This window comes from Mauremys reevesii, linkage group 24 (genome assembly GCF_016161935.1).
Source record: "Mauremys reevesii isolate NIE-2019 linkage group 24, ASM1616193v1, whole genome shotgun sequence".
Classification (NCBI taxonomy): Eukaryota; Metazoa; Chordata; order Testudines; family Geoemydidae; genus Mauremys; species Mauremys reevesii.
Window position 1 is genome coordinate 20996942 of NC_052646.1, and position 23759 is coordinate 21020700.

Genomic DNA, 23759 nt, shown 5'->3' on the forward strand with positions numbered 1-23759 from the left:
GGTGGGGTGGGTTATGGGGACCCTCGCCGGCGCAGGACACAGCCCCTCGGGGGCAGGTTACGGGGGGGACCCCCCGCCCGGTGCAGGACAGGGCCCCTCTGGGGTGGGGTGGGTTATGGGGTGCTGGGAGGGGAGGGGGTCCCTGCTCCAGCAGGCCTTGATGGGGCAGCTCTTTCCCAGTTTAACTGGGGGGGGGGGAGAGGGAGTTCAGGGTCTGGCTTCTCTAATGCCTAGGGTTGGGGGGTGGCACTGACTACGGGGGGGCGAGCGAGCCCCACCCCCACAGCACCCCCAGTGCTGGGGACATCCGAGGGGCTGGTGCATTGGGGGGGCAGGAGGGTGAAATCTGGATTTGCCCCATTCACCCCCTCTGGGCCCACGGGTGCCCCCAGGCAGGGGAGTTCCGGAGGGGTGGGGGAAGACGCCCCGGCCCCCCAGCTCCTCTGGGCCCCCAGCTCCTCCACCCCGGCCCCGTCTCAGGCTCTTGTGCTTGGTGAGGACGTCACATGACGAGGACGGACAGACAATGATGGACAGATATACCCCCCCCCCCCCCCGAACAATCATGGCTTTAAAGAGTCCAACCTGCTTTTAAGGCCCACAGCAGGAATTCGGGAGCCCGGGATGGAACCCAGGAGTCCTGGCTCCCAGCCACCACCCTCCACCCCATTAACTCCCATCGCCCTCCTGGAGCCGGGGAGAGAACCCAGGAGTCCGGGCCCTAGCAGGCCCATCCCCCATCCAGTCACGGCCCAGTTAAACTGTTTACAAAAGCACCCCACGGTCTCCACCCCACCTCCCTGGAGCCCCGCCCCCATCAGAGGGGCCTGGTCCCCCCAATCGTAGGGTGGGTGAGGCCTGAATCCCCTGCTTCACCCCCCCCCACCCCCTCCTCTGCCTGGGCAAAGGGCACCACCTGGGGTCCCTGGAGGCCGGGGCCATGGGTGGGCGGGGCCTCAGCCCGGGGGCGTGGTCTTACTACACAGGGGTGGGGCTTCTTGTAGGAGGCGGGGCCTCAGCCCAGGGGCGGGGCTGGAACCCCAGGCTGCTGGCACATAGGCCTTGGTTTCAAAAATTAAACCAGCCCCGCCCCATCCTGTGGTTCGGCTGCTGCTCGATGGGCTGGTCCACGCTCCTGGCTCCGCCCGGCTCCGCCCGGCTCAGATGAAGAAGTCCTCCTTGCGCTTGTGCCCGTCCCCGCCGTTGAGAAAGGCCTCCCGCGCCTCGCCGTGCTCGTCCAGCCCGCTGGCCTCGTGCGTCAGGTACGAGCCTGGGGGCGGGGGGGAGGTGAGGGGCTGCCCCGGACCCTGCTGCCCGGGCCCCTCCCTCCCCCTGGTGCCCCGCCCCCTCGGCCCCCTGCTGCCCCGCCCCCTGCTGCCCTGGCCCCTCCCTCCCCCTGGTGCCCCGCCTCCTGTAGCCCCGCCCCCTCCAGCCCTGGCCCCTCTCCTGCCCCTCCCCGTCCTGCCCCTCCTCTGGCTCTGTCCCCAACCCCACTGCCCTCTCCCCTCCCCACTGCTTCTGTCCCATCCCCTTTCATCCTCCCCAGCCGCTAGCCCCGCCCCACCTTGTCCCCTCCCCTTCATCCTCCCCCAGCCCTGTCCCCTGCTCCCCACTGCCCCACACCACACCACACCCCAACCCCTGTGCCCCACGCACCTTTCTGCCGGATGGAGCACCACACCCCAACCCCGCACACCTTTCTGCCGGATGGAGCACCACACCCCAACCCCGTGCCCCACGCACCTTTCTGCCGGATGGAGCACCACACCATGCCGATCAGGACGCAGATGACGCTGAAGACCAGCAGGGCGAGGATGCCGCCCACGATGGCGTAGGGCACCGAGGTCTGGGCCTCCACAATGGCCCCGGGGTCTGGGGGCGGGAAGGAGGGGTAATAAAGGTAATAATTGAAGATAGACCAATCTCCTGGAACTGGAAGGGACCTCGAAAGGTCATCGAGTCCAGCCCCCTGCCTTCACTAGCAGGACCCATTTTTGCCCCAGATCCCTAAGTGGCCCCCTCAAGGGCTGAACTCACAATCCTGGGTTTAGCAGGCCAATGCTCAAACCACTGAGCTATCCTGGGCCCGGGTAGACACCCAGTGGCCACATGGGCTGGAGCTCCCAGCCGCCCCGCCCCCAGGGGGCTGTGGGTTGGGAGTGAGAAGCACCGGGGAGGGGAGGGCTGCGGGGCGGGAGTGAGGCTGCGGGGCGGGAGTGAGGCACCGGGGCGGGAGTGAGGGCACTGGGGGCAGGGGCTGCGGGTCGGGAGTGAGGCGCTGGGGGCAGGGGGCTGCGGGTCGGGAGTGAGGGGCACTGGGGACAGGGGCTGCGGGTCGGCAGTGAGGTCCCGGGGACGGGGCTGCGGGTCAGGAGTGAGGGGTGGCAGAGGGTGGGAGTGAGGGGTGCTGGGGACAGGAGGCTGCGAGTCGGGAGTGAGGGTCCCCAGGGGACAGGGGCTGTGGGTCGGGAGTGAGGGCGACTGGGGGGACAGGGGCTGTGGGTCAGGAGTGAGGGCGACGGGGACAGGGGCTGTGGGTCAGGAGTGAGGGGCGACGGGGGGGACAGGGGGCTGTGGGTCTGGTGTGAGGGTCCCCTGGGGACAGGGGGCTGTGGGTCAGCAGTGAGGCGGCGGGGACAGGGGCTGTGGGTCGGGGTGAGGTCCCCAGGGGACAGGGGCTGTGGGTCAGGAGTGAGGCGGCAGGGGACAGGGGCTGTGGGTCGGGAGTGAGGTCCCCAGGGGACAGGGGCTGTGGGTCGGGAGTGAGGGCAACGGGGACAGGGGGCTGTGGGTCGGGGTGAGGTCCCCAGGGGACAGGGGCTGTGGGTCAGGAGTGAGGCGGCGGGGGGACAGGGGCTGTGGGTCGGGAGTGAGGGGCGACGGGGACAGGGGCTGAGGGTCGGGAGTGAGGCGGCCGGGGACAGGGGGCTGTGGGTCGGGAATGAGGCGGCGGGGACAGGGGCTGTGGGTCGGGAGTGAGGAGCACCGGGGACAGGGGCTGCGAGTCGGGAGTGAGGCGCGGGGGCGACAGGGGCTGCGGGTCAGGAGTGAGGCGCCACGGGGCAGGGGTGGGAGTGAGGCGCCGGGGGCGACAGGGGCTGCGGGTCAGGAGTGAGGCGCCACGGGGCAGGGGTGGGAGTGAGGGGTGCTGGGGACAGGGGCTGCGGGTCAGGAGTGAGGCGCCACGGGCCAGGGGTGGGAGTGAGGGGTGCTGGGGGACAGGGGCTGCGGGTCAGCAGTGAGGGTCCCGGGGACAGGGGCTGTGGGTCAGGAGTGAGGGGCGACAGGGGACAGGGGCTGCGAGTCGGGAGTGAGGCGGCGGGGACAGGGGCTGCAGGTCAGCAGTCAGGGTCCCCAGGGGACAGGGGCTGTGAGTCGGGAGTGAGGCGGCGGGGGACAGGGGCTGCGAGTCAGGAGTGAGGGGCGGCGGGGACAGGGGCTGTGGGTCGGGAGTGAGGGGCGGCGGGGACAGGGGCTGTGGGTCGGCGTGAGGGCACCGGGGCAGGGCCGCAGGACAGGCGGTAGGGCGCTGGGGGCCGTGGGTCGGGAGGAGGCGCCGTGGGTCGAGCGTGAGGGCACCGGGGCAGGGCCGCAGGACAGGCGGTAGGGGCGCTGGGGCCGTGGGTCGGGAGGAGGGTGCCGGGGCTGGGGTCAGGCGGGAGGCGCCGGGGGGCCGCAGGACAGGCGGGAGGCGCCGGGGCCGTGGGTCGGGAGGCGCCGGGGGCAGGCGGGAGGGGCGCCGGGGCCGTGGGTCGGGAGGGAGGGGCGCCGGGGCAGGCGGGAGGGGCGCTGGGGCCGTGGGTCGAGGGAGGGGCGCCGGGGTCAGGCGGGAGGGGCGCCGGGGCCGTGGGTCGGGAGGGAGGGGCGCCGGGGCAGGCGGGAGGGGCGCGGGGCCGTGGGTCAGGAGGGGCGCCTGGGGCAGGCGGGAGGGGCGCCGGGGTCAGGCGGGAGGGGCGCCGGGGCCGTGGGTCAGGCGAGGGGGGGGGGGGGGCCGGGACAGGCGGGAGGGGCGCCGGGGGGCAGGCGGGAGGGAGGGGCGCCGGGGGGCAGGCGGAAGGGGCGCCGGGGCCGTGGGTCGGGAGGGGCGCGGGGGCAGGCGGGAGGCGCTGGGGGCCGTGGGTCAGGCGGGAGGGGCGCCGGGGCAGGCGAGGGGCGCCGGGGCAGGGGCCGCGGGACAGGCGGGAGGCGCCGGGGCCGGGGGGTCAGGCGGAGGGGCGCGGGTCGGGAGGAGGCGCCGGGGTCAGGCGGAGGGGCGCCGGGGCTGCGGGTCAGCGTGAGGGGCACTGGGGGCAGGGGCCGCGGGACAGGCGGGAGGGGCGCCGGGGCGACAGGCGGGAGGGAGGAGGGGGCCGTGTGTCGGGAGGAGGGGCGCCGGGGCAGGCGGGAGGGACACCGGGGCCGGGGTCAGGCGGGAGGGGCGCCGGGGTCAGGCGGGAGGGGCGCCGGGGGCAGTGGGTCGGGCGGGAGGGGCGCCGGGGGCAGGGGGGACAGGCGGGAGGGGCGCTGGGGCAGGCGGGAGGCGCGGGGGCCGTGGGTCAGGCGGGAGGGGCGCCGGGGCAGGGGCCGCGGACAGGCGGGAGGGGCGCCGGGGGCAGGGGGCTGGGGTCGGGAGGAGGGGCGCTGGGGCAGGGCGCCGGGACAGGCGGGAGGGGCGCCGGGGGGCAGGCGGGAGGGGCGCCGGGGGCCGTGGGTCGGGCGGGAGGGGCGCCGGGGCTCCTTACCGTACACCACCAGCACATACTGGTCGGAGGCGCGCCCGTGTTTGTTGGCCGCGTGGCAGGCGTAGGTGCCGTTGTCGCCCGGGCTCAGCGCCGGCAGCGTCAGCTCCGCACCCTCCATCTGCGCCCGCTCGGGCAGCGAGTCGTTCGCCCGGCTCCACGTGATCTCCGTGGGGCTGCGGGGACACACACCGGGGAGGGGGGTGAGCGGGGCCCACGGCCCTGGGGTCCGGCCCCTGGCACCAGCGGGCAGGGCCGGCCCAACACCAGGGGGACGGGCAGCAGCACGGCTCCCAGGGCGACACCCCCAGCCCCCCATGTCCCAGCCTCTGGGCACAGCCGGCGCTGGGAGCTGGAGGCCTGGCGTGACGCTGTATGAAATACGGGGGTGTCACGGCGTGTGGGGGGGTCCGGGCCCCCCCCCCGCGCGATTCCCCGGGGCTCTCAGCCAGCCAGGAAGCCTGAGCCTGCCTGAGCCCTGCTGCCCTGGGCTTCGGCTGGGGCCCAGGCCCTGACCTTGGCGCTGCGAGCTTCCCCCCAGCAGTGTCTCCAGCACACGGCCCATGGCCCCCACTCACAGCGGGTTGCCGTTGACGACGCAGGTGAGGAGCAGGGTGTCACCCTCCCGCAGCACGGCCTGGCTGGGCTGGATCCGCGCTGTGAGCTTCCCCCCAGCAGTGTCCCCAGCCAGGGGCCCTGGCGCTGCGAGCTTCCCCCCAGCAGTGTCCCCAGCCAGGGGCCCTGGCGCTGCGAGCTTCCCCCCAGCAGTGTCTCCAGCCAGGGGCCCCGGCGCTGCGAGCGTCCCCCCGGCAGGGTCTCCAGCCAGGGACCTGGCTGGGCTGGATCCGCCGTGAGCTTCCCCAGCAGTGTCTCTAGCCAGGGACCCCGGCGATGCGAGCTTCCCCCCAGCAGTGCCCCAGCCAGGGGCCCTGGCGCTGCGAGCTTCCCCCCAGCAGTGTCTCCAGCCAGGGACCCCGGCGCTGCGAGCTTCCCCCCAGCAGTGTCTCCAGCCAGGGACCCCGGCGCTGCGAGCTTCCCCGCAGCAGTGCCCAGCCAGGGACTCTGGCGCTGCGAGCTTCCCCGCAGCAGTGCCCAGCCAGGGACTCTGGTGCTGCGAGCTTCCCCACAGCAGTGCCCAACCAGGGACTCTGGTGCTGCGAGCTTCCCCACAGCAGTGCCCTGCCAGGGACCCCGGCGCTGCGAGCTTCCCCCCCAGCAGTGCCCCAGCCAGGGACCCCGGTGCTGCGAGCTTCCCCCCCAGCAGTGCCCCAGCCAGGGACCCTGGCGCTGCGAGATTTCCCCCAGCAGTGCCCCAGCCAGGGACCCCAGCGCTGCGAGCTTCCCCCCCAGCAGTGCCCCAACCAGGGACCCCGGCGCTGCGAGCTACCCCCAGCAGTGCCCCAGCACACGGCCCATGGCCCCCACTCACAGCGGGTTGCCGTTGACGACGCAGGTGAGGAGCAGGGTGTCACCCTCCCGCAGCACGGCCTGGCTGGGCTGGATCCGCGCCGTGGGCGAGTCTGTGGGGACAAGACCAGGGCGGCTGCACACGGAGCCCAGGGGCTGCACAACCCGACAACCCAGCAACCCCACAACCCGACAACCCAACCCCCGCACACGCTAAAAACAGCCCAGTTCTCCCCGGCCGCACAACCCCACCACACCCCCAGTGCACCCCCCTAGCACGACAACCCCACAACCCAGCAACACAATGCCGCCATGTCCCCCCAGCAACCCGCCACCACCACAACCTGAGAACCCAACACCACAACCCAACACGATGCCCCCATGTCCCCACAGCAATCCAACAACACAACCTACCACCACACCCCCATACACCCACCAGCAACCCATCAACACCGCAACCCCGTGACCCCCAGCATCACAACCACCCAACACCACCGCAACACGACGCTCCCCCCAAAACAGCACAGCTCACCCCAGCACACGCCCAGTGCGCCCCCCCCGCACGACAGCACAACACGACAACTCACCACCTCCGCCAACAGCCCCCGCACTCCCTCAGCAACATGACAGCCTATGACCCCCACACACAACCCCCTGCAACACCCAGCACACACAGGACAACACAACACAACCCCAGCCCCAGCCCCCCTCGCCCTGGCAGGACACGCCCTCCAGCCCCGTGCACCCACAACCACCCCCCATCCCGGCCCCCTGCACACTCACAACCCAAAGCAGCCCACGGCCACACGCCGCCCCCAACCCACTGCCACAGCCCAGCCCAACCCCACACGCGACTGAGACATGAGGAACCCCGGGCAGCCCCATGCACAGCCACTTCCTGCCCCAGCCTAAACCCTGCCCCCTCACCCCACCCTGCCCCAACCCCGTTCCCCTCACCCCCACCTGCTCCCGGCCCCGCCCGCCCCCGCACTTACACTGCACGTCTAGCACGTACTGCGTCTGCTTCCGCTGCCCGCGCAGGGCGGGGTGCGTGGCCTCGCACGTCACGATGGTGCCGTGGTCCCGGCGCTCGACCCGCAGCCGCACCGATGTGCTGACCCGGAAAACCTTCCCCAGCTGCTCCCGGCTGCTGAGCCCTGCCACGGCACGGCCGGGGTGGCGAGCGGTGACCCCGCCCGGCCCCGCCCTGCCCCAGCCCCGACCCCAGGGGGGACGGGCCCCCTGCCCCATTCCCCGCCCCCCTGAGTCAACCACCTCCCCCCCCCCAGAGGGGACAGGCCCCCTGCCCCATTCCCCGCCCCCCAGAGGGGACAGGCCCCCTGCCCCATTCCCCATCCCCAGGGGACAGGCCCCTGCCCCATTCCCGCCCCTGAGGCCCCTGAGTCAACCACCTCCCGACCCAGGGGACAGGCACCCTGCCCCATTACCCAACCCCCCAGCCAGCCCATGCCCCCTAGGGGGAGTAGGCCCCTTACCCCCCCTCACCTCGCAGCTCCCGCCGGTCCCGGTACCAGCGCAGGGTGGCCGCGGGGCGCGACCGGGGCACGACGCACGTCAGCTCAACCTCCCCGCCCTCCACCGCCTGCTCCTTCACCTCCACCGTCGGGTTCTCGGGGGCCACTGCAGAGACACGGGGCGGGGGGGACAGGGCAGGGCAGGGGGGTCACTGGGATGGCCCCTCGTCCCATCCCAGAATCCCCCCCCGTCCCTTCCCAGCATCCCCCGGGGCAGCCACCCCACATCTCTTCCCAGAATCCCCCTCGTCCCTTCCCAGGATCCCCTGAGACAGCCATCCCCCATCCCTTCCCAGAATCCCCCGGGGCAGCCACCCCACATCTCTTCCCAGAATCCCCCCCTCGTCCCTTCCCAGGATCCCCCAGCCACATCCCCTCCCGCCCCAGCCCCGGGGACCCCGCGCACCCAGCACGGTGAGCGAGGCGATCTGGTGGTGCGTGTCGTCGGTGTAGAGCTGGCAGAAGTAGCCGCCCTCGTCCTCCAGCCGGACGTCGGAGAGCAGGATCCGCACCTGCCTCTGGGTGAACTCCACCAGCTGGAACCGCTCGTCCTTCAGCGCTGGGGAGACAGGGACGGGCTCAGCGGCTGCCCCCCCGCCTGACAACCCCTCACCCCGCCTGACAACCCCTCACCCCGTGCCCCCGCCCGGGGCCCTCACCCGTGTGCACAGACCCCCGCCTGGCAGCCCTCACCCCGTGTGCCCACCGCCCGGGCGGCCCTCAACCCACGTGCCCCCGCCTGGCAACCTCACCCCGTGTGCACAGACCCCCCCCGCCCGGCGGCCCCGCACCCCGTGTGCACAGACCCCCGCCCGGCGGCCCTCACCCCGCATGCACAGACCCCCGCCCGGCGGCCCTCACCCCACGTGCCCACCCCAGCCCGGCGGCCCTCACCCCGCGTGCCCACCACCCCTGCCCGGCAACCTCACCCCGTGTGCACAGACCCCGCCTGGCAACCCTCACCCCACGTGCCCACCCCGCCCGACAGCCCCTCATCCCACGTGCACAGACCCCGCCCGGGCGGCCCTCACCCTTCGTGCCTGACCCCGCCCGGCAGCCCTCAACCCACATGCCCCCACCCAGCGGCCCTCACCCCACGTGCCCACCCCGCCTGGCAACCCCTCACCTCGTGTGCCCACCCCCGCCCAGCGGCCCTCACCCCACGTGCCCACCCCGCCTGGCAACCCCTCACCTCGTGTGCCCACCCCCGCCCGGCGGCCCTCACCCACGTGCACAGACCCCCGCCCGGCGGCCCTCACCCCGTGCCCACCCCCACCGCCCGGCGGCCCCTCACCCCGCGTGCACAGACCCCCGCCCGGCGGCCCTCACCCCGGGTGCCCACCCCCACCGCCCGGCGGCCCCTCACCCCGCGTGGCCAACCCCCGCCCGGCGGCCCCTCACCCCGCGTGCACAGACCCCCCGCCCGGCGGCCCCTCACCCCGTGTGCCGTTGAAGAAGAGCGTCTGCCGGGCCGGGTTCTGGATCACCACGATGGAGCCGTCGTATCGGTGCAGCCGGCAGTTGATCTCGGCCACGCCACCCTCCACCACTGTCATGTTCTCCGTCTGCACCTCCTGCGCCAGGGCTGGGCGGGCGAGAGCAGGGGTCAGGGAGGGACTGGGGGGGTCAAGCTGCCACGCGGACCCCCCCACGGACCCCTGCAGCACCGAGGGCGCTCATCAAACCTCCCAGCGTCACAACGACCTCGGCGCACTGGAGAATTGGGCTGAGGACACGTGGGGTCAGGGAAACGGAGATGATGGACCGGGAGCCCACGGTGCCAAGCCGCCAGAGCCAGGCTGAGACTCCTGGGTCCGGTTCGGGGGGGTCGCACTTTAGGGAGGAGCCAGACAGACCTGGAGAGGGTCCCGAGAAAGCCACACAACCCCAGGGCACATCTGGCCGAGCGGGCGGCTGACTGGTCTGCCAAGGCCGGGGATCGCGGCAGGACAAGCCAGGCAGAGCGCGGCTCGTTCAGCGAGACCCCGGCCAAACCCCTGCCCGGCTGGTCCAGGGTGCCCCGAGCCCGCCCGGTGTCTGTGCGGGGTGTGTGGAGAGGAAGAGATGGACACGGGCCCTCTGCACGACTGAGCCGCCCCTGGCGCCGGCGCCGTGCCAACCGTAGCTGGTGAACGGCCCGGGAGGGACACGCTGCCGGCAGCGTCGGGGGAACCAAGCCTGGGGCTGGCTGGGGGGGGTGGCACCTCCTGGTTTGCAATGACCCCAACCCCCAGGGAGACGATCTCCCTCAGAGCCCCCCCCAGACCCGCCAGATCTCCCCCCCCACCAGATTTGGTAGTGACTTGTCACATGTGGCATGGAAGTAGGGGGCGTGGCTTGTTGGAACAGGGGCGTGTCCTATGCAGATAAGGTGGGGCTAAAACATCCTTGGTCCCCATTGGCCCATAAGCGGCCAGGGCCAGTTCATGCTACTTCCGCCGCTTTCCCATCCCACCAAACAGGCCGACGGTGACCTTTGGCCTCTGCCGTGAGGCCACTTCCTGTCTTTGGCTTAACCAGGGGTTGGCACCCCACGGCACAGGGGCCGCAGGCAGCGTGCGAGCTGGTTTTCAGCGGCACTCGCACTGCCGGGTCCTGGCCCCCGGGCCGGGGGCTCTGCAGCTTGATTTAGTTTTAAATGAAGCTTCTTAAACATCTGAAAAACCTTCTGTACTTTGCAGACACCACTAGTTTGGTTCTGCGTTACAGCCGTATAGAAAGAGCCCTTCCAAAGCCGCTCACGGGTCGGACCGGCCGCGGCACCTTAGATCAGGGGGACTCCGTGCAGGCTCGGCCCAGCGCTTGGGAAAGGGGCCGACCCCTGGCTTAACCGCTCCCCCCGTGCGTAGCCAGGAAGCCACGGCTCGTGTCACTTCCTGCTTCACTCCCACCCGTGGCTGCGTACTGTGCTGTGTAAATCACGTCATCACCAAGCAACAAACATGGCCGCCCCTTGGCAACGCAGACAAACGTGGCCGCCCCTCGGCAACGCAGACAAACGTGGCCGCCCCTCGGCAACGCAGACAAACGTGGCCGCCCCTCGGCAACGCGGACAAACGTGGCCGCCCCTGGGCAACGCGGACAAACGTGGCCGCCCCTGGGCGACGCGGACAAACGTGGCCGCCCCTGGGCGACGCGGACAAACGTGGCCGCCCCTGGGCGACGCGGACACACGTGGCCGCCCCTCGGCGACGCGGACACACGTGGCCGCCCCTAGGCGACGCGGACACACGTGGCCGCCCCTCGGCAACGCGGACACACGTGGCCGCCCCTTGGCAACGCGGACAAACGTGGCCGCCCCTTGGCAACGCGGACAAACGTGGCCGCCCCTCGGCGACGCGGACACACGTGGCCGCCCTCTCCTGTACAACCCGGATGAAAACCAGTTGCCCTGGGGACCGTTGGCCCCTCAGGGACACTCCGTGGGGTTTGGTTGCTGGCTCCCAGTACCAACAGAAAGGGGACGGGCTGATGGGACCCAGACTGACAGGCGCCAGGGCCAATGGGGAGAGGCCAGCACTCCAGGTCAGCCTGATTGATAGGGCAAGCAGGCCAATGAGGGAGTCAGGAGGCCGGGGGGTCCCGTCCTCTGTGTGAGCTGGGGCAGCCTGGCCCAGAGGGGCAGAGCTAAGGGGAGGGCAGGAGCTGGAGGCAGCGTGGGGCTGGGGCTGGGCGTGGGGTCCCCAAGCCACGGACCGGGGTGATGGGTTTTCCTGCCCCATTTCCGCCTGAGTTTTTAATCGGTTGCTGTTTAATCAATTGTATTTGCTGGAGCTCTGTGCAGTGACCAGTGGGCCAGGGAAGCGCCCGGAGCACAGAGGCCCCCGGATCCCGGGCCCAGCCTGGTGGGGCTTACGAGGACTCTGCCCCACGGGAAAGGGGAGCCCCCGAGGTCAGGCAGGGCTCGGGGTGCAGGGAGTGGGAGCGAGGCCTCCGATCCTTTCACTAGCCCATTTCACCGGGTCCTGTATGAACCAGGAAAGTTCCCCACCATAGCAGGACACCTCACCTGCACCAAGAACAGGGGGCTGCGGGTCAGGAGTGAGGGGCGCCAGCGGGTTGGGGCCTGCGGGTCGGGATTGAGGGGCACCGGTTGAGTTGGGGGCTGCGGGTCGGGATTGAGGGGCACCGGTTGAGTTGGGGGCTGCGGGTCGGGAGTGAGGGGCACCGGTTGAGTTGGGGGCTGCGGGTGGGGCTTGTGGGGCACCGGGTGTGTTGGGGGCTGCGGGGCGGGATTGAGGGGCACCGGTTGTGTTGGGGGCTGCGGGTCGGGATTGAGGGGCACTGGTTGAGTTGGGGGCTGCGGGTCGGGATTGAGGGGCACCGGTTGTGTTGGGGGCTGCGGGTCGGGAGTGGGGGGCACCGGTTGAGTTGGGGGGGCCACCGGTCATGGTGCCACTGTAAGTCCCGGGATGGTTTGTCTCCTCCTCCTTTGACATCATAATGGGTTGTCATGGGAACAGCTCTGATCAGCTGGTGCAGTCAGTGGGGGATGGGGGGGTCTGGGCAGAGCAGGGGGCGAAAGGCCGGGGGAGGGGTGGCGATGGCGGGGGGGGGGAGATGGGAGAGAACTCCCCAAATAACCTCACCCCCTGGGCCCATCCCCCCCCAGCAGTGAAGGATTGTGGGTAATCCCCGGCCCTCTCCAGAGTGGTCTGGGCTGTACCCCTATAGCTGGGACCCCCCGTCCGGCCTGGGAGGGGGCGTCGGGGTCCCAGGGGCAGTTCCCTTCACGCCCTCCAGGGGGCGCTGGGCGGCATCACCCGCCTCATCCCCACCCCCCACGGCGCCATTCAGCTCCAGCTAATCAGGCGTTGCCATGGCAGCCAGCCACCGCGATTTGCATATCCGAGTCCTTAAATATTTGGCTGAGAGCTGGAGATGGGGGGGCTGGAGATTGGGGGGGGCAGAGAACTGGGGCCTGGGACCCACATGGCCCCTCCCCCCACAGGTTAATGCCCCTCGGCCCCTAGGCCAAGCTCGGCCTCATCTCTGGCTTTGGGGTACCCGGGGTGGGGGCAACTGGAGGGGCCTGGAACAGGGGCTGGCTCATGGGGGGCAGTGGGGTGGGGGTAACTGGAGGGGGTTGGGATGGGGCTGGCTCCATGGGGGCAGTGGGGTGGGGGTAATCGGAGGGGGTTGGGATCATGGGGGGCAGTGGGGTGGGGGTAATCGGAGGGCCTGGCACAGGGCTGGGATCATGGGGGCAGTGGGGTGGGGGTAATCGGAGGGCCTGGCACAGGGGCTGGCTCATGGGGGCAGTGGGGTGGGGGTAATCGGAGGGCCTGGCACAGGGGCTGGCTCATGGGGGCAGTGGGGTGGGGGTAACTGGAGGGGGTTGGGATGGGGCTGGCTCACGGGGGCAGTGGGGTGGGGGTAACTGGAGGGGTTGGGATGGGGCTGGCTCACGGGGGCAGTGGGGTGGGGTAATCGGAGGGGGTTGGGATGGGGCTGGCTCCCGGGGGCAGTGGGGTGGGGCTAATCGGAGGGCCTGGCACAGGGGCTGGCTCATGGGGGCAGTGGGGTGGGGGTAATCGGAGGGGCCTGGCACAGGGGCTGGCTCATGAGGGGCAGTGGGGTGGGGGTAATCGGAGGGGGGTTGGGATCATGGGGGGCCGTGGGGTGGGGGTAATCGGAGGGGCCTGGCACAGGGGCTGGCTCGCTGGGGGCAGTGGGGTGGGGGTAATGGAGGTTGGGATGGGGCTGGCTCATGGGGGCAGTGGGGTGGGGGTAATCGGAGGGGGGTTGGGATGGGGCTGGCTCATGGGGGCAGTGGGGTGGGGGTAATTGGAGGGTTGGGATGGGGCTGGCTCCCGGGGGCAGTGGGGTGGGGTAATCGGAGGGTTGGGATGGGGCTGGCTCACGGGGGCAGTGGGGTGGGGGTAATCGGAGGGGTTGGGATGGGGCTGGCTCCCGGGGCAGTGGGGTGGGGGTAATTGGAGGGGGTTGGGATGGGGCTGGCTCATGGGGGCAGCAGGCGGAGAAGGCGCCAGAGCAGAGAAAGGGGCGCAGGCGCGGAGGAGGAAGGGAGAAGGGAAATGTCAGGAAGGGGTGGGCGGGGATAATGGGGGCAGGGCGGGAAATGGGGGCAGGGGGCAGAAAGGGCTGAACGGAGAAATCGTGGCCAGTTCCTCGCTCCGCCGCTCGCTCATTCATTCGCTCCGGCCGGGGTCCCGCGGGCTGGGGCCGGAGCCGAGGGGCAGCGGCTGGGAACGAAGCGAGGGAGGGTGGGGGGGCTGTGGCCAGGGGGAGTCACCGAGGGGGGGGCAGAGCCCCCAGGCAACCAGCCAGCAAATGGAAACCACCACCCGGGGGGGGGGGGGGGCGGAAGGGCTGGACCCGGAGGAAAGGAGGCGACACAACGCAGGGAGCCTGGGGTCTCAGCCCCCCAATGAGCGTCTGCCCCCCCACCCCTGGGGGTGCCCCTCACCCGCCCGCCTGGTCCTGGGCTCTGACCAGAGGGACACAGAGAGCGGGGAAACGCCAAGGTCTGGGAGGGGAGCGGGGGCTGGTGGGTCAGAGCAGGGGGGGCTGGGAGCCAGGACTCCTGGGTTCTCTCCCCGGCTCTGGGAGGGGAGTGGGGGCTGGTGGATCAGAGCAGGGGGGGCTGGGAGCCAGGACTCCTGGGTTCTCTCCCCGGCACTGGGAGGGGAGTGGGGGCTGGTGGTTACAGCAGGGGGGGCTGGGAGCCAGGACTCCTGGGTTCTCTCCCTGAGGCTGGGAGGGGAGTGGGGGCTGGTGGGTCAGAGCAGGGGGGGCTGGGAGCCAGGACTCCTGGGTTCTCTCCCTGAGGCTGGGAGGGGAGGGGAGTGGGGGCTGGTGGGTCAGAGCAGGGCACCCCGGGGCCATAGTTCTCCCCACGGCGGGATCCCCCAGCCAGCCCCTCCCCCCCGCACCCCCCGCTGGGCGGGACCAGACCAGCACAGCTGGGCCCCCCCATGCAGCTGTCTCCTCACCATCCCAGCGATGCCAGCCAGGGTTGCCGTGGCAACACCCCCATCGCCCGTTGCTAAGCACCAAGACTGTAGGACTCCCTGGTGTGTGGAGGGGGGCGGTTTATTGCAGTGTCAGCTCCTTCCCCAGCCCCCAGCCCCCCTCCCATCTCTGGCAGGGTCTCCACGGCGACCGCGGCGCAGCCAGCTGAGACTGTCAAGGTCACTCGCGCCACCAAGGTCACCGGTTTCCCCCCCCCGCGCCAGCTCTGCCGGTGCCCCTCACTCCCGACCCGCAGCCCCCCCAGCTCCGCCGGTGCCCCTCACTCCCGACCCGCAGCCCCCCCCAGCTCCGCCGGTGCCCCTCCCTCCCGACCCGCAGCCCCCCCAGCTCCGCCGGTGCCCCTCCCTCCCGACCCGCCGCCCCCCCCGCTCCGCCGGGGCCCCTCACCCCCGACCCGCAGCCCCCCCCCCCGAGCTCTGCCGGTGCCCCTCACTGCCAACCTGCAGCCCCCAGCTCTGCCGGTGCCCCTCAGTCCCAACCCACAGCCCCCGAGCTCTGCCGGTGCCCCTCAGTCCCCACCCACAGCCCCGAGCTCGGCCGGTGCCCCTCACTCCCGACTCGCAGCCCCTGCTAGCCCAGCCCCGGGCTCCCTCTGCCCCAGGTTAACTCCGTGCTGCTGGCCCAGCCCCCCCGGGGATGCAGCACTGGATTCCTGGCATATTTTGGGCCGTGCCCCCTCGGCCAGTGCCAACAATGGGGCCCATTTTTCTGCCAGCTCGACCCCCTTCCACACAAGGAGGGAGAGGAACTGCCTGGGCTCCCAGCCCCCCTTCCCCTGGGTGGGAGAGGCGCAGTTCGGCCCTGGTGACCCAGGGGGGTGAACCCTCCGGGGGCCAGTGTAACCCCCTGAAGAGCTGCCCCCCATTCACCTCCAGCCACTGCCCAGCTCTGCTCCCTGGGTGGGGAAACTGAGGCACATGGCGCTAAGGTCATGGAATGAGGCAATAGCAGGAATAGAACCCAGGCATCCGGGCTCCCAGCCCCCCCGCTCTAACCCCCCCACTCCCCTCCCGGAGCCAGGGAGAGAACCCAGGCATCCGGGCTCCCAGCCCCCGCTCTAACCCCCACTCCTCCCGGGCCGGGAGAGAAACCAGGAGTCCTGGCTCCCAGCCCCCGCTCTAACCCACCAGCCCCCACTCCTCCCAGAGCCGGGAGAGAACCCAGGAGTCCGGGCTCCCAGCCCCCACCCTGCTCTAACCCCACTCCCCTCCCAGAGCCGGGAGAGAACCCAGGCGTCCGGGCTCCCAGCCCCCACCCTGCTCTAACCCCCCCCACTCCCCTCCCAGAGCCGGGGAGAGAACCCAGGCGTCCGGGCTCCCAGCCCCCCCGCCAGGGCCAGTCCGGCTCTGGCAGCAGGTCCAGGCAGCTGGACTCCATCCAGCCCTGGTGCCCCAGCAACCCCTGGGGGGAGGGGAGACAGTGACCAGCCACCCCCCATGGGCCCATATAGAGGCCTGGGGCCCAGGGGTATCAGCCCCCCCCCGGGGCAGATTCCTTGGGGGACAGCAGGGGGGACGCTGCCCCCCCCATGGGTGCGGCCCTGACCCACACATTCCTGCCAGGCCAGGAGCGCCCGCCACTGCCCACGGTGCCGCCGAGCTGGGAACAGACAAGGGGCTTTTGTTCCCCTGCCAGCGAGCTCCCAGCACCCCACCCCCACTCCGGACGCCTGGGTCCCTCGGACTGGCTCAGGCTGCTGCGCTCCCCATCAGATCCCTCCGTCCCCAGGACACCTGGGTCCCTAACTCCAGCTCAGGCTGCCCCCCGGCACACCCACCCCACCTCTGCCGGTGCCCCTCAATCCAGACCCACAGCCCCCGGCCAGCTCTGGGAGGGGAGTGGGGGCTACTGGTTAGAGCAGGGGGGCTGGGAGCCAGGACTCCTGGGTTCTCTCCCCGGCTCTGGGAGGGGAGTGGGGTCTGGTGGTTAGAGCGGGGGGGGGGGGGGCTGGGAGCCAGGACTCCTGGGTTCTATCTGCAGCTCTGGGAGGGGAGTGGGGGCTACTGGTTAGAGCAGGGGGGCTGGGAGCCAGGACTCCTGGGTTCTCTCCCCGGCTCTGGGAGCGGAGCGGGAGCTAGTGGTTAGAGCAGGGGGCTGGGAGCCAGGACTCCTGGGTTCTCTGCCTGGCTCTGGGAGGGGAGCGGGGTCTGGTGGTTAGAGGGGGGGGGCTGGGAGCCAGGACTCCTGGGTTCTCTGCCTGGCTCTGGGAGGGGAGCGGGGTCTGGTGGTTAGAGGGGGGGTGGGGCTGGGAGCCGGGTCTGCTGGGTTCTCTCCCCGGATCTGGGACGGGAGTGGGGGGCTCGTGGTTAGAGGGGGGGGGTTGAGAGTTCAGGGAATGAAGGGTTGGGCTAGTGGGGGGCCGGTTGCCATAGCGAGGGGATGGGCCGGGCCTGGGGGAGGGGCTAGTGCCCGGGGGAGCTGGCGCCGTGGGGTGACAATGGCCTTTTCTCCGCTGCCTGGCAGGGATAAGGGCCCGGTGTGCGGGGCACAGAGCCGCCTGTCAGCCCCACGGCCTGCACGGGCCGGCTCCTCCTGGCACAGCCCCCGGGACACGCCACTGGGGGGAAACTGAGGCACAGACTGGTCCAGGGGACCCCCAGGAGAGAACCCAGGAGTCCTGGCTCCCAGCTCCGCCTGCTGTAAGCAGCCAGCTCAGTGTCATCCCAGGGGTTAGGTGGTTTCACACAGATACAACATTCCCTTCGGACCAGCCCCCCCCCCCCCCAGCGGGGCCGCGTCCTGCGCCAGGCGAGGGGTCCCCCTATAACCAGCCCCCCCCCAGCGGGGCCGCGTCCTGCGCCAGGCGAGGGGTCCCCCTATAACCAGCCCCCCGAAGGTGGCCGACGTGTTAGGAGCTGGTCGTATCTGGCCCCCCGGGCGCTGACAGGCCGAGCGAGCGTCTCTTCAGGCCCGGTTCCCAGGGACGCCTCCATCGCCATGTGCCGGGGAGGAGCCGGCGCTGTGGGGTGGCACAGGTGTGGGGCTGGCACGGGAGATAATTGGGACGAGCTGGCCCCACGCGCCAGGAGCTGCCAGCGGGCCCCACGCCCCCCTCCCCCCCGGAGCCAGAGCCCCGCCCCCCTCAGCGAGCGCCCCAGAACCAGCGCCCCACTCCCACAGCAAACCCACCTCACCCCACAGCACCCCTGCTGGGAGCCCCAGAGCCAGCCCCCCCAGCACCCCCTGTAGCCGGAACCCCCACCTGCCACAGCACCCACACACACAGCCAGCGCCCCACCCCATCCCCCAAAACACCCGGTGCTGGGACCCCCCCAGAGCCAGCTCCACACAGCGCCCCCTGCCAGGAGCCGCCCCATGGGGGCTGGAGGAGGAACTCTGACCTCCGGCACTGGGGCTGGGACACAAAGGGGGGAGGACGACACCCAGGGGACCCACAGCTGGTCCCAGGGGTCAGCATCAAGACTGGCTGCTGGGACCCCCCCCCACCGGCCCCTGACACCTTGTGGGATCCAAGCGGGGAATCCCAGCACCCCAAACCCGGCCCAGTGCCTGTGCTGGGGGCCAGGGGCCACCCCCCCTCGCTCACCCCAAACCCGACCCAGCGCCTGTGCCGGGGGCCACCCCCCCTCGATCACCCCAAACCCGACCCAGCGCCTGTGCCGGGGGCCACCCCCCCTCGATCACCCCAAACCCGGCCCAGCGCCTGTGCTGGGGGCCAGGGGCCACCCCCCCTCGCTCAGCCCAAACCCGGCCCAGCGCCTGTGCTGGGGGCCACCCCCCCCTCGCTCACCCCAAACCCGACCCAGCGCCTGTGCCGGGGGCCACCCCCTCGCTCACCCCAAACCCGCCCCAGCGCCTGTGCCGGGGGCAACCCCCCCCTCGCTCACCCCAAACCCGGCCCAGCGCCTGTGCTGGGGCCAGGGGCCACCCCCCCACGCTCAGCCCAAACCCGGCCCAGCGCCTGTGCCGGGGGCCACCCCCCCCTCGCTCACCCCAAACCCGACCCAGCGCCTGTGCCGGGGGCCACCCCCCCTCGATCACCCCAAACCCGACCCAGCGCCTGTGCCGGGGGCCACCCCCCCGCCCGCACCCCAAACCCGGCCCAGCGCCTGTGCCGGGGGCCAGGGGCCACCCCTCGCTCAGCCCAAACCCGACCCAGCGCCTGTGCTGGGGCCACCCCCCCTCGCTCACCCCAAACCCAGCCCAGCGCCTGTGCCGGGGCCAGGCCACCCCTCGCTCACCCCAAACCCAGCCCAGCGCCTGTGCTGGGGCCAGGCCACCCCTCGCTCAGCCCACACCCGCCCCAGCGCCTGGGCCGGCGGCCACCCCCCCTCGCTCACCCCAACCCCGACCCAGCGCCTGTGCCGGGGGCCACCCCCCCTCGATCACCCCAAACCCGACCCAGCGCCTGTGCCGGGGGCCACCCCCCCTCGCTCACCCCAAACCCGGCCCAGCGCCTGTGCTGGGGGCCAGGGGCCACCCCCCCTCGCTCAGCCCAAACCCGACCCAGCGCCTGGGCCGGGGGCCACCCCCCCTCGCTCAGCCCAAACCCGACCCAGCGCCTGTGCCGGGGGCCACCCCCCCTCGCTCACCCCAAACCCCGCCCAGCGCCTGTGCCGGGGCCACCCCTCGCTCACCCCCAACCCGGACCAGCGCCTGTGGCGGGGGGCACCCCCCCCTCGCTCACCCCAAACCCGGCCCAGCGCCTGTGCCGGGGGCAGGGGCGGCTCTAGAAATCGGGCTGCCCCAAGCAGCGCGGTGTGCTGCGCCGCCCTTCCCCGGTCCCGCGGCGGGTCCCCTCTTCCCGCGGCTCCGGTTGAGCTCCCGCCGGGACGAGCGGACCTGCCGCAGTCATGCCTGCGGGAGGTCCAGCCGAGCCGCGGGACGAGCCCCCCTCCGCAGGCATGACTGCGGCAGGTCCACCGGCCCAGCCTGCCGCCCCCTAGAGTTGGCCGCCCTAGGCACCAGCTTGGTTAGCTGGTGCCTAGAGCCGCCCCTGGCCGGGGGCCACCCCCCATCACTCACCCCAAACCCGACCCAGCGCCTGTGCCGGGGGCCACCCCCCCTCGCTCAGCCCAAACCCGGCCCAGCGCCTGTGCTGGGGGCCAGGGGCCACCCCCCCTCGCTCACCCCAAACCCGGCCCAGCGCCTGTGCTGGGGGCCACCCCCCCTCGCTCACCCCACACCCCGCCCAGCGCCTGTGCCGGGGGCCAGGGGCCACCCCCCCTCGCTCACCCCAAACCCGGCCCAGCGCCGGGGCGGGGGGCCCGGGGCCACCCCCCCGCGCTCACCCCAAACCCGGCCCAGCGCCTGTGCCGGGGGCCAGGGGCCAACCCCCCTCGCTCACCCCAAACCCGGCCCAGCGCCTGTGCTGGGGGCCGGGGGCCACCCCCCCTCGCTCACCCCAAACCGACGCCTGGCTCAGCAAGACAAGTCCCCCCCCCCGCCGCCCCCCCACATCGCTGTGTCGCAGGCCACCCGCTCCTCACATCTCCACCTGCCGCTGGGGGCGGCTGCGTCTTTCAAACGCCCTTCTGGGCCACCAGGATTCCCCCCCCCCCCGGGGATCTTGCAAACCTCCCAAGGGGGGGGGTCTCCTCTGAGCCCAGCCCCCCACGCTTCAGCGCTGACCCCGGAGCAGCTTCCCCCCCCCCCCAGGTTTCCCCTTCCAAAGCGAAACCGGAGCCTTGGAAATTCCCGTCCCCTCGCCAGCAATTTATGGCTTCACATAATCAGCTTCCCCCACATAAGGGCGGGGGGGGCAGCGATCAGAGCCCCCGCAGCCCCGCTGGGGCTCCCAGCCCAGCTGACACAGTCCAGGGAGGAGGTGTCGGAATGTCTTGGGGGAGCCGGACCCGGACACCTGGGTCCCACTTCCCCCCAGGCCCCGCCAGGGGATGGGAAGAAGGCAAAGATGATCCCCCTAATCGCTAGCCCCCCCCCATCCTGGAGCCGCCCCACAGCTGCAATGGGGCGGGGGGAGGGATACCAGCTGGGCCCCCCCAGCGCTGGGCCGGTGGCTGCAGGGGGCAGGGCCGGGCCCAGGCCAGAGGGCACCGAAATGCCACTGTGGGCTGGGGAAGCTGGGCCCAGCGGGCCGGGCAGAAGCTGGAGCCGGTGCCCACGGCCGGGGGGCTGGGCCCTGCCAGGAGCCGCGTCTGGTGCCCAGCGCTGGGCCGGGAGAACAAAGACTGGAAAACTGCAGCCAGCGGGATGGGGGGGGGGGGCACAGACACGCCATTTTCCTCCCGCTTTTTCTAGTCAGAGTCCCCGTTAATCATGTATGAAAATAACCCGAGGCCCAGCGCTTGGGCTGCCCGGCTCCGGCTCCCCGACCCCGGCTCCAGCTCCCCGACCCCAGCCCCCCGGCTCCAGCTCCCCGACCCCGGCCCAACCCCCGGCTCCCTGACCCCGGCTCCCCGGCCCGACCCTGGCTCTCCGACCCCGCAACCCCAGCTCCCCGACCCCGGCTCCCCGACCGTGGCCCGACCCCGGCTCCCCAACCACGGCTCCCCGACCCCGGCCCAACCCCGGCTCCCTGACCCCGGCTCCCCGACCCTGGCCCGACCCCGGCTCCAGCTCCCCGACCCCGGCACAAATCGCTCGCCAGTTCCCGTGCCCCCGGAGCCAGGCCGGGATAAAGGCAGGAACAGAACAGGAGAGAGGAATAAAGGGGGGGGGGGGTGGCAAGGGGACGGATGCGGCAGCTGGTCGGGACCCCCCCTCCCAGCAGCGAGCCGGGCACAAGCAGGTCGGGTGCAGAAATACAAGGGACGGGCGAGGCCGGAGCAGCGGGACAGGGTGACCGAGGTCCCAATTTTATAGGGACAGTCCCGATGTTTGGGGCTATTTTTATACAGGCTCCTATTACCCCCCACCCCGATTTTTCACACTTGCTGTCTGGACACCCTACAGCAGGGGGAGGTGCTGGACTGAAGCAAAAAAGGGGGTGCATGGGGGATACAAAGGGGAATGCGTGGGGGATGCAATGCAGAGGGTGCAGGGGGGAATGCTGGAATGAAGGGGGGTCACAGGGATGAATACGGGGTGCAGGGGATGCTGGGATGAAGGGGGGTCACAGGGATGGATACGGGGGTGCAGGGGATGCTGGGATGAAGTGAGGGCACAGGGATGGATACGGGGTGCAGGGGATGCTGGGATGAAGTGGGGGGCACAGGGATGGATACAGGGTGCAGGGGATGCTGGGATGAAGTGGGGGGCACAGGGGTGGATATGGGGGGGCTGGGGATGCTGGGATGAAGTGGGGGCACAGGGATGGATATGGGGGTGCAGGGGACGCTGGAATGAAGGGGGCACAGGGATGGATATGGGGGTGCAGGGGACGCTGGAATGAAGGGGGTCACAGGGATGGATATGGGGTGCAGGGGATGCTGGGATGAAGGGGGTCACAGGGATGGATATGGGGGTGCAGGGGATGCTGGAATGAAGGGGGGGTCACAGGGATGGATATGGGGGTGCAGGGGATGCTGGAATGAAGGGGGGTCCCAGGGATGGATAGGGGGGTGCAGGGGATGCTGGTATGAAGGGGGTCACAGGGATGGATACGGGGGAGCAGGGGACGCTGGAATGCAGGGGGGCACAGGGATGGATATGGGGGTGCAGGGGATGCTGGGATGAAGGGGGCACAGGGATGGATATGGGGTGCAGGGGAGGCTGGAATGAAGGGGGCACATGGATGGATGGATACGGGGTGCAGGGAGGCTGGAATGAAGTGGGGCACAGGGATGGATACAGGGGTGCAGGGATGCTGGGATGAAGGGGGTCACAGGGATGGATACGGGGTGCAGGGGATGCTGGGATGAAGGGGTCACAGGGATGGATACGGGGTGCAGGGGATGCTGGGATGAAGGGGCACAGGGATGGATACCGGGGTGCAGGGGATGCTGGGATGAAGTGAGGGCACAGGGATGGATACGGGGGTGCAGGGAGGCTGGAATGAAGGGGGCACAGGATGGATGGATACGGGGGTGCAGGGGATGCTGGGATGAAGGGGGGGCACAGGGATGGATCCGGGGGTGCAGGGGATGCTGGGATGAAGGGGGGCCCAGGGATGGAGATGGAGGTGCAGGGGATGCTGGGATGAAGGGGGCACAGGGATGGATACGGGGTGCAGGGGATGCTGGGATGAAGGGGGGTCCCAGGGATGGATACGGGGTGCAGGGGATGCTGGGATGAAGGGGGCACAGGGATGGATACGGGGTGCAGGGGATGCTGGGATGAAGGGGGCACCGGGATGGTTACGGGGTGCCGGGGATGCTGGGATGACGGGGGGCCACAGGGATGGATACGGGGTGCAGGGGATGCTGGGATGAAGGGGGCACAGGGATGGATATGGAGGTGCAGGGGATGCTGGGATGAAGGGGGGGCACAGGGATGGATACAGGGGTGCAGGGGATGCTGGGATGAAGCGGGGGCACAGGGATGGATACGGGGGTGCCGGGGGCACTGTCAGGAAGCGGGGGCCGGGGGAGCTGGCAGGGTTGCTATGGGCTCTGCATGCTGAGCTGGCGAGAGGGGGGCGGGGGACACGGGGCCTGAGCCCAGGCGGCGGGGGAGGCTAATCCCACAGACCGGCATCTGAATGGTGAGGGGGAGAAGATCTAACAAAGCCAGAGGCGGCATCGCTGCAGAATGGCAGGCGCGGGGGGGGCATTGTTCCCCCCCCCTCCGCCGCAGCAGCAGCTGCACCCGTCCTAGGCCCCGCACAACGCAGATCGGGGCGCTGAGCCAAGAGCCCCCTCAAATCCCGCGGCTGCCGGGCCCCCCGCCCAGCGCGCAGGGCTGCAAGGGCCCCCCCGGAGCCGGCTGGGGGGCAGGAGACCCGCGCACCTGGCAGGGTCCGGGGGGGGGGCGCGCCCCAGTGCGCAGCCCCCCCGCGCCCCAGTGCGCAGCCCCCCCGCGCCCCAGTGCGCCCCACTGCCCAGCCCCACCCCGCGCCCCACTGCGCAGCCCCCCGAGCCCCCCGCGCCCCCGACCGCGCCCGGCTGCCCAGAGCAGCCCCAGCGCCGCCAGCATCGCCCGGCCCCGGCCCCACCGCGCCGGCCCCATCGCTCCCGCTGCGCCCGGCCCGGCTGCACCTGCACTGGGGCCGCTCCCGCCGGCACGGCCGCTAATGAGATGC

The 23759-nt window shown here is 71.4% G+C and overlaps 1 protein-coding gene across 1 annotated transcript; it reads right to left on the reverse strand.

Moving 5' to 3' along the window:
• Positions 1–1150: 1150 nt before the first annotated feature.
• On the reverse strand, positions 1151–23759 carry CADM4 (cell adhesion molecule 4). The gene is made up of 9 exons (XM_039512893.1): positions 23614–23759; positions 9099–9245; positions 8067–8219; positions 7632–7766; positions 7121–7282; positions 6148–6238; positions 4722–4894; positions 1744–1872; positions 1151–1270 (listed from the first exon to the last, which is right to left on the reverse strand). The coding sequence occupies exons 1-9, from the start codon at positions 23684–23686 to the stop codon at positions 1161–1163; spliced, it is 1173 nt and encodes a 390-aa protein (XP_039368827.1). The 5' UTR covers positions 23687–23759; the 3' UTR covers positions 1151–1160.

Bases quoted from the DNA above. Each gene is read 5' to 3' on its own strand.
- CADM4 (XM_039512893.1), bottom strand. From the start codon at position 23,686: ATGGGGCCGGCGCGGTGGGGCCGGGGCCGGGCGATGCTGGCGGCGCTG. The intron at 9,246-23,613 runs GTCGGGGGCGCG...TCGCCCGCCCAG, and splicing joins GCTCTGGGCAGCCGGGCGCG to CCCTGGCGCAGGAGGTGCAG. The intron at 8,220-9,098 runs GTGAGGGGCCGC...CTGTCTCCCCAG, and splicing joins CTTCTTCAACGGCACACGGG to CGCTGAAGGACGAGCGGTTC.